This window comes from Miscanthus floridulus, chromosome 18, assembly GCF_019320115.1.
Source record: "Miscanthus floridulus cultivar M001 chromosome 18, ASM1932011v1, whole genome shotgun sequence".
NCBI lineage: Eukaryota > Viridiplantae > Streptophyta > Magnoliopsida > Poales > Poaceae > Miscanthus > Miscanthus floridulus.
Window position 1 is genome coordinate 67,693,745 of NC_089597.1, and position 10,018 is coordinate 67,703,762.

General features: G+C 45.2%; 1 protein-coding gene across 1 annotated transcript; it reads left to right on the forward strand.

Annotated features, from left to right (window-relative positions):
• Nucleotides 1-1,329: 1,329 nt before the first annotated feature.
• Nucleotides 1,330-6,300, forward strand: LOC136523992 (uncharacterized). The gene is made up of 4 exons (XM_066517487.1): nucleotides 1,330-3,089; nucleotides 3,202-4,717; nucleotides 5,384-5,539; nucleotides 6,253-6,300. Exons 1-4 carry the CDS (start codon nucleotides 1,330-1,332, stop codon nucleotides 6,298-6,300), a joined length of 3,480 nt encoding a protein of 1,159 aa, XP_066373584.1.
• Nucleotides 6,301-10,018: the final 3,718 nt, after the last annotated feature.

Consider the following 10,018-nt stretch of genomic DNA (forward strand, 5'->3'; position numbering starts at 1 on the left):
CGCTTCGGGTTCGCTCGTCGTAGTCGGATCGTGAGGGTCTACTTCCACCAGATCGAAATTATCTCCACTCACCGAAAAATCGGGCACTCCCCTTTCTATCAAGTGGTATCAGATTTCCAGGTTGATCGGTGAGCTTTATCGAGTGTTTTCCCGATTCATATTTGTTCATTACCTAGAGTCCACAAAAGCCAAAAAAATATTTTACTTTCCGCTATCCTATCAACCTTTGTGCCTTTGCAATTTCGTTCCAGTTTCGCATTGTTGAGTTTGTTTCCGTGGTCGAGTCTTGTTGCTGGTTTAGGATTGTGTTCGTGGTCGTAGTTCAACCGCACCGTTGCTATTCTTTGTTTCCGCCGCTATCCCAACCACCGTTCCCAAACAACAAGTCGAAGCCACCATATTACTCGACTTGCCCCCGCTAGCCGCCTTGTGTGATCTCTCGCCGCCGCGCTAACCCTAGATAGGTTGCCAGCCGCTGTTATTTCTCCTGCATCGCAGCCCTCCTTACATGATCTGGCGCCTACCTACTGCTGTTAGTCACAGGGACGATTGATCCTGTGATCGGTGTTGGAGTTTAGGGACGCTTTGCCCTAACTGCCGCCGCCGTGTTGTGCCTTCCAAAAAACATAACTTGAGATACCTTCGGTAAAACAGGCATAACTTTTCGCTCGTTTGTCAGAAAAATCTGAAATTTTTTGTGGAGCATCTCGACACCATTTGGAGCCGACCCAAACTCACCTTCGGTCTGTTTGGTTTCGTCAAAATCCCCAAAAAAATTCGGGAAAATATAGAAAAAAAATTGTCAAGGGTTTTGCACGTTTTTCAGAGAACGTGTTGTTTTTTCTGTAGGCCACATAACACCTCAGTTGTAGGTGCCAATTTTTGTGGTTGCATCTTTTGTGATCCTTGTTCAGAGAAAAATATAAAAAAAAATAGTGCAAAAAAAAAAAAAATCCGGGCTATTTGCTTGTTCTGTGAGTTCTTTCCATCGTCCTTTGTTTCACCTTGTTGCGCTACGTCTAGGACACGTCTTAGCCAGCACTTGTGACTTGTACTTTGGATACTTATTGAACATTCGCTAATCTGCATTCGTTAATTGCTAATCCTTGACTTGAGTGCGGCCTACCCAGAACTCCACATAGTTCTACGACGAGCTGACTTTGTTCCCAGGCAATCGCTGCTCCAATCTTTCGCGAGTTCCTCCGGTCGGTTGTGGGTCGCCCCTGTGTGCTAGGTAAGAACGGATAAGACATTGATAACAGCACTAGTGTGAGCGCCTTGTGAACCGTTACACCCTATTTTGGCATCGGTTTTGTGTTTGCGCTAACCATGGCAGGCGACGGCGATGACGTGAAGGATGAGCTGCAGGACATGCGGACACAGATTGATGGACTTGCCACCGACATCAAGACGATGCATGAACGGATGGATTCCACGGTCACTACGTCGAACGAGCGGTTCGATCAGCTAGACCTCTCGCAGACAGCCACCAAGACCACGCTCGACACCATCATGTCACGCCTCGACTCATTGAGCACGCTGGTCGCAGATCTCCAGAACGATTATGTTGGTGACACGGAGCAGGACGGTGGAGACCGTCAAGGCCGCGCTCGCCGTGTGCCACGCCGTCCCGGTAATGATTCTTTTGCTAAGATAAAATTTAAAATTCCATCTTTTAATGGCAAATATGATCCTGCTGCATATCTTGATTGGGAATTAGAAGTCGACCAGAAATTTTCATGCCATGATATTCCTGCTAATTCTCAAGTTAAAGCTGCTATTAGTGAATTTACTGATTTTGCTTTAATTTGGTGGCGTGAATATAAACAAAAACATCCCGCTACAGTTCCAACCACATGGGATCAATTAAAAGCTGCTATGCGATACAGATTTGTACCTTCTTATTATGCTCGCGATTTGCTTAATAAAATGCAATGTTTTCAGCAAGGTTCACAATCTGTAGAGGACTATTACCAGGAATTGCAAAAAGGCATGATTCGGTGTGGGTTAGTTGAGGAAAACGATGCTGCTATGGCACGTTTTCGTGGTGGTTTAAACCGTGAAATTCAGGATATACTTGATTACAAAGAGTATTATGATATGACCACATTATTTGAATTTGCTTGCAAAGCTGAACGTCAAATACAGGGACGCCGCTCGAAGCCATATTCTAACTCTTTTGCAGGACGAAGCTCGACATCCGGTTCAGCACCCGCGCCCCCTGCACCGTCCACACCCACCACTACACCACGTGAGCGGGCAGCCACTTCTGCAGGTACTCCTCCGTCCACAGGTGCAGTTCCTTCCACACGCCGCACACGGGATATTCAGTGCTTTCGTTGCCAAGGATTTGGCCATGTGTCTCGGGAATGTCCGAACAAGCGTGCCTTGCTCATTCGTGACGATGGTGAGTATTCTTCCGCTAGTGATTCTGACGATATTCAACCCGCTATGCTTGCCACTGACCATGCAGCAAAGACGGACGTACATGTCAACCCGGACGACGCCGATAGATATGAAAGTCTTGTTGTGCAGCGTGTTCTTAGTACACAGGTCGCTACGCCTGAGACGAATCAGCGACACACTCTTTTCCATACCAAGGGCGTTGTGCAAGAGCGATCCATTCGCATCATCATCGACAGCGGCAGCTGCAACAATTTGGCGAGTACCGCGCTGGTTGAGAAGTTGTCTTTACCCACTCGTAAGCATCCACATCCATATCACATTCAATGGCTTAATGATGGTGGGAAAATTAGAATTACTCGTTCGGTCCGTGTTCCTTTCTCCATGGGTGCTTATTCTGATTTTGTCGATTGTGATGTTATTCCCATGGAAGTATGCTCTCTGTTACTTGGGCGACCTTGGCAATATGATACTGATAGCTTGCATCATGGTCGTTCCAATCACTATTCTCTCATGTTTAAGGGTCAAAAAATAATTATACATCCAATGACACCTGAACAAATTCTTAAAGATGATCTTGCTCGAGCTGCTAAAACTGCTAAACAACTTGCACCATCGACCTCTGTTAATTCTGAAATCAAGTTAAATGCTCCTGTTTTGCTTGCTACACGTGCTGATTTTGATAAGTTACACGATGCTACTTTGCCATGCTATGCCCTTATATGCTCTCGTGTGCTCGTTTCCCTTGATGATACACCGTCTTTGGATATTCCCCCTGCTGTTGCTAACATTTTGCAGGAGTACGCTGATGTCTTTCCAAAAGATTTGCCACCAGGCCTTCCACCACTTCGTGGCATTGAGCACCCAGATCGACCTCATTCCCGGCGCACAGCTCCCGAACCGCGCCCCGTACCGTACAAATCCGGATGAGACAAAGGAGATCCAGCGACAGGTACAGGCGTTGCTCGACAAGGGTTATATTCGTGAGTCTCTTAGCCCTTGCTCTGTTCCTGTGTTACTTGTTCCAAAGAAAGATGGCTCTTGGCGTATGTGTGTAGACTGTCGTGCTATTAATAACATTACCATTCGCTACCGATATCCTATACCACGCCTTGATGATATGCTAGATGAGCTTAGTGGTGCCATTATTTTTACTAAGATTGATTTGCGTAGTGGCTACCATCAGATTCGCATGAAATTAGGTGATGAATGGAAAACGGCTTTTAAAACGAAATTTGGGTTATATGAATGGTTGGTTATGCCGTTTGGTTTGACGAATGCTCCCAGCACTTTTATGCGTTTGATGAATGAAGTTCTGAGGCCCTTCATAGGATTGTTTGTAGTTGTCTATTTTGATGATATCCTTATTTACAGCAAGTCTATGGAAGAGCATTTAGACCATTTGCGTGCTGTTTTTGATGCGTTGCGTGCGGCCAATTTATTTGCTAACATCGAAAAATGCATGTTTTGCACACAACGTGTCTCGTTTCTTGGCTATGTTGTTACTCCACAGGGCATTGAGGTGGATAGCAGCAAGATCGATGCCATTCGGGCGTGGCCTACACCGACGACGGTCACACAAATTCGAAGCTTTCTTGGCCTTGCAGGTTTCTACCGCAGGTTTGTTCGTGATTTTAGCTCCATTGCAGCGCCTCTACATGAGCTTACAAAGAAGGATGTCCCCTTTGCTTGGAGTGATTCGCAAGAGGTTGCGTTCAGCACCTTGAAAGATAAGTTAACCAATTCTCCTCTCTTGCAGTTGCCTGATTTTACTAAAGTGTTTGAGCTTGAATGTGATGCTAGCGGTATTGGGCTAGGTGCTGTTTTGTTACAAGAAGGAAAACCTGTTGCCTATTTTAGCGAGAAATTAAGTGGTGCTAGCTTGAATTATTCTACTTATGATAAGGAGCTTTATGCTTTAGTGCGCACTTTGCATACTTGGCAGCACTACCTTTGGCATCGCGAGTTTATAATTCATTCTGATCATGAGGCTTTAAAACATATTCGTACCCAAACAAACCTGAACCGTCGTCATGCTAAATGGGTAGAATTCATTGAGTCTTTTCCTTACATTATTAAACACAAGAGCGGGAAAGAAAATGTTATTGCTGATGCTTTGTCTCATCGCTATACCATGCTATCACAGTTAGATTTTAAAATTTTTGGCCTGCAAACTGTGAAGGATCAATATGTGGATGATGCTGATTTTAAAGATGCTTTTGCCCATTGTATTCATGGCAAACCATGGGGCAAATTTCACATACAGGACGGGTTCCTGTTTCGCGCTAACAAGCTGTGTGTTCCAGCTAGCTCGGTTCGTCGTTTGTTGTTATAGGAAGCGCATGGAGGCGGTCTCATGGGGCACTTTGGCGTCTACAAGACGCATGAGGTGCTGGCTGCTCATTTCTTTTGGCCCCGGATGCGCGCTGATGTTGAGCGCCTTGTTGCACGTTGCAATACTTGCCAGAAAGCTAAGTCACGATTGAACAACCATGGTTTGTACATGCCTTTGCCTGTTCCTACTTCCCCTTGGCTTGATATTTCTATGGACTTTGTTTTGGGATTGCCTCGAACTAAGAAGGGGAGGGACAGTATTTTTGTGGTTGTTGATCGTTTCTCCAAAATGGCTCATTTTATACCTTGTCATAAGACTGATGATGCTAGCAATATTGCTGAATTGTTCTTTAAAGAGATTATTCGTTTGCATGGTATTCCAAATACAATAGTCTCTGATCGTGATGCTAAGTTTCTCAGTCATTTTTGGAGATCACTGTGGAATAAAATGGGAACTAAATTGCTGTTTAGCACTACTTGTCACCCTCAGACTGATGGGCAAACTGAGGTGGTTAATCGAACTTTGTCAACCATGCTTAGGGCTGTTTTAGATAAAAACTTGAAACGTTGGGAGGATTGCTTGCCTCATGTTGAGTTTGCTTATAATCATGCAACGCATTCTTCTACAAAAATGTGTCCCTTTCAGATTGTTTATGGTTATATTCCTCGAGCGCCCATTGATTTGTTTGTTCTTGATGCTGAGGACGCTCCACACATAGATGCCGCTGCACATATTGATCAAATGATTAGCTTGCATGAACAAACTAAACAAAACATTGCTACTGCTAATGCTAAATATCAGGTTGCGGGTAGTAAAGGGAGAAAACATGTTACTTTTGAACCGGGTGATCTGGTTTGGTTGCATTTAAGAAAGGATCGTTTTCCTACTTTACGTCGTTCTAAATTGATGCCACGTGCTGCTGGTCCTTTTAAAGTACTAACCAAGATTAATGATAATGCTTACATCCTTGACCTGCCTGCGGAGTTTGGTGTTTCCACGAGTTTTAATGTTGCAGATTTGAAACCTTATGCGGGCGAAGATGAGGAGTTGCCGTCGAGGACGACTTCAATTCAAGAAGGGGAGGATGATGAGGACACCACGAGTACATCTACACCAGCAGCACCTCAGGCGCCTCCAGTTGATCATCTAGGGCCAATCACTCGGGCCCGTGCGAGAGAATTAAACTTCATCATGCTGTTAAGGAACAAAGGGCCAGCGGAATAAGAAGATGGCCCAACAGGGCAGCCCAGGTGGGGCGCCTAGGGCTGGCAGCCGCCGCCTTTTCCCTGGTGGCGCCCCCTCCTCCTACCGTCGATCTGGACTCCAGGGGCTGCGCCCCCTTTATTTAGTCGGAGTCCCTTTTGTTTACAACTGGAGTTTTGTTTTACATCTAGCTTTAGCTACTCTCGAACACGGCAATTCCACGCCGTCTTTGTGTGATTCAGAACTCCACCTTCGAGCGATAATTGTGATTGCTTGCGTCTTTTTCTTGTTCGTTTTTCGATTGCGTGCAGGAAACGATCTTCGTGATCAGGCTGATCTCGCACCGGCGAGGTTGGTAACCATCGGGAGTTGGTTCAGCGATTGCATTGGCGCTTCGGGTTCGCTCGTCGTAGTCGGATCGTGAGGGTCTACTTCCACCAGATCGAAATTATCTCCACTCACCGAAAGATCGGGCACTCCCCTTCTATCAGCCTGTCAGTCAGTGCCGTTGAAATCTGAAATGCAAGCTTCAGACCGATCATGGCTGACCGAGGTCAGATGATGGCCGCCGCATGGCCACCACGCGCCCGACTCGTCCTGACCACGCCGCGCACTGGCCATCTTGAAGTGGAGAATGCCTGGCTACCCTCCGCACATGCTCTGCCTCTTTCTGCATTCCTCCACTCGCCACAGCAGCGCAGCCAGCAAGCAGCCACTCCGCCATTGCTACCGCGGAGCTTCGCCGTCGCCGAGCTCACGCACCGCTGCAAAAACACGCACTATGCCTTCACCGTAGCTCTGCAGTGTTCTTTTGGACCTTCTCCACCTTCCAGCTAAGCCAATCATCCTTAGGTGAGGGCCTCCAACCGTTTCCACCACCGCCCGCCATGGCTGAGCTTCGCCGGAGTTGGCGCTCACCGTGGCCAGCGCACCACCGCACCGCTCCTCCATTCCTAGCCCTCGTCTCATCTTCTCCATCTCGTGTAGTTGCTTCTGTGAAGATGTTATCGACCACGCTGGTCTGGACATGCCAGAACATGGCCGTGCACCGCCGTGCGCCATGGCCGAGCCGCCGTGCGCCATGGCTGGTGTGCTTAGGGGCCGCTAGGGTCTAGGCTTAGGGGGGTCAATCCATGCGGGGGACCTTGGGGAGCACGCCGGTGCCGTCAGTTTCGCCAGAGGAGCCGCCGTCGGCGAGCTTCGCCGTGTGCCGTGCCATCGTCGCTGCCTCCCCTGTTTCGTCTCACTGACAGTCGGGTCCAGCTAACAACCGGGTCCCACACGTCAGTGATTGTACGTTCATAAAGATGGTTCAAATTTTCAGTTTTGAATGCTGTTTTGTAAATTTTGTAACTCCAAATATGTAGATCCAAATGATGTGATTCAAATTTTGTTAGACTCACAGTGAGGTCTAGTATTTAAGAAAAATATGTCTTGGGCACTTTATGTAGAAATTTTGGATGAATTAAATAGGAACTTAAAAAGTGTTTTTGAATGCATGCAAACTTGTTTAAATCATATCTTGAGTTTCTTTAATCCAAAAATTGTGAAATTTTGTGGGTATGCTAGTATTGCTTAGTAGAAGCTCTGGTAACAATTTGAAAGTCATTGCATGTGTAGTTTATGAGTTATAGATTTTCCTTTTATCATTGGTGGATACTTGTGGGAATTTTTGTAACTTATCTAGGAATCCTATGGCCATGAAACTTGGTAGGTAGTATCTTAGTACCTTAAGGATGCTTGGAAAAATATGAAATCTGTTGCTTGACACTTTTCACTAAGGTTTCCTAATTATGCCATTTTAAGCCATTCTGCCTTACCAATTTTGTGTAGGCTGTTATACTTACTCAAATGGTGTGAAAATTTTATGGTAGTCTACTTAGGGCATGTAGTGTCTACTTTAATTTTTGTAGATTTAATGGTGTAGTGTTCATATATGTTTACTATTTCCTCTAATTAATTAAATAAATTAAGAAAGGTATTAAAAAAATGTTTTGGGGATGAACACCCTACTTTCTGGTGTTCTTGTTATATGTGTGACATGTGAGTAGAGTTAGTTTTATCCAATTGTGTGTTTACATCATAAGTTATTAATTATTCGTTTACATTATGTCCCTCTGGACAGATCTGGGGACTTTAGACAGTTCCCCATGATATTTTGATTTTCTGTGGATGTGGTGAATACAAGAGTTGTAGATAATTTAGGTATCTAGCTCCTGTCAAAATTTGAGGGCATTTGGCCCAGTAGTTTAGAAACTACAGCTGTTTAAAGTTAGGTTCCAGTTTTTGCTTACTCTCTGCCTTGTGAGGACAGAGTTCTGTTGATTGACGAATTCGACCTGGTAAAGGTTTGAATCATGCTTTGAGGTCTGAAAATAAATTGTAGACAATTTCATAAGCTTTCCAGATTGTCTTGTTGCATGTCAATTGGATTTATAAATCTCCAGTTATGGCTAGTTTACTGTACTGCTACATAGTCTTCATTTTGTTGAAATACAAATGCTTGAGTGTATGCTTGATGCAATGTTCTCGTTGATTGTTTAGGGGTTAGCCTAACTTGAGAATATGCTTAGGTGCAGGTGCTAGGTCATTAACTGAAGATGAGCAATCATACATTAGGTTGTATAAACGTGGTAAGTAAAGTGATTTGAATAGGGCTTAAGTTGGAATATGCAAACTACAGCGAACATGCGCATTCCCCGAGCATCCCTGGCATTCGTCATGTGCATCCATGATATTTATCTTGTGCATTCATGCAATAGGTGTGCCGGAGGGGGTGACGTTGTTGGAGTTCGAGGGAGCCAACCAGGAGGAGGAGCCCGAAGTGCAGGAAGCCGACAAAGTAGCCGCCGCGGAGGAATTGCTAGAGTGCCCTGACCACCAGCCTTCCTCGTTCCTGAAAGGCAAGCCCCGGAGCATATTAAGCCTCCCATGTTTTCACAAATACATTGAGTATCTTTTATTTGTTGATGATGCATTAAGTATAGGAATTGGTTGGAACCAATTGCTGCATTATATATCCTTCCTTGCCCAGATATCACACTGGAATCCTATTTAAGTTTAGAACGGGTTAAATGCTTAGCCATGCTTAGTGCGGTAGAAGTCAGGTGATTTCCTATCACCTACGAGCTTTAGGATGAGGTGGATCATGATTGGCTATATTTGCTATCGTGGAAAAGAACCATGTGAATAATGAATTAAGACCGGACAGGGTCTTGTGTAGGTTTGAACATAGTGACTCCGTCTGAGTCGTTTAAGGACCGATACGTTGTACGTCCTCATGTCATGTTGAACGCAGCCTAACACTTAGCTGGCCAGATAAGTCATTCCGATCACGAAGCCTAGTAGCTCGACTCAGGCCGGGGATGCGAGCAGTGGCATGCATTCTGGAGGTAGTAAGGATGTGCGGAGAGCCATTGGCATAAGTCCAAGGCGGGTTAGAGTCCCGAACAACCTTGGCAGAGTGGTTCTCTGAGAATGTCGATCTATTCAGACTTGCGACTCCTGAATCGTACCAAAGGTGACTTGTTTGCGACCCTAACGGGGGAAGCAGGGTTTGTGTTTAGGAATACCCCTCCAGCTGGATAGGAATCGATTCGAATCGCCATCTCTCTCGGATAGTGAGAACTTGATTAAGCAGCGGCAACGTAGATTCAATTAATTTAACGATATGGTTAAATGGATGATGATGATAAGGTTGCCACAATGAATACCTGATATGGTTATTAATGTTTGCAGCCTAATAAAATGATTGCTTAGTACAGGTGCTAATATAGATGATAGGTTAATGGCTAAAAAGTCACTGCTAGTTCAGGTTAAGAGTTGATCATTGTTACTTATGCTTTTCTGCAAAAAGAAAGTGTCAGCCAGCTCCACTACATTAAGCTATGCATAATCCTTGGTGTCATTTGTTTGGTTTTCGACGGGTAAGTCTAGCGAGTACATTCCCGTACTTAGGGTTTATTCCCTCTTGTTGCAGATGACCTTCTATATCAGGGATTCTGTAAGTATTGTCTCCACCCAGCGGGTGATGAAGACTAGATCATGGGCATGATCTCTGTTCTCTTATCTGAATGC

Excerpts from the sequence above, each read along its gene's own strand:
- LOC136523992 (XM_066517487.1), top strand. The coding sequence starts at position 1,330 with ATGGCAGGCGACGGCGATGACGTGAAGGATGAGCTGCAGGACATGCGG. Across the intron at positions 3,090-3,201 it reads ACACGTGCTGATTTTGATAA|GAGTACGCTGATGTCTTTCC; the intron begins GTTACACGATGC and ends AACATTTTGCAG. Across the intron at positions 4,718-5,383 it reads TGTGTGTTCCAGCTAGCTCG|ATTGTTTATGGTTATATTCC; the intron begins GTTCGTCGTTTG and ends TGTCCCTTTCAG.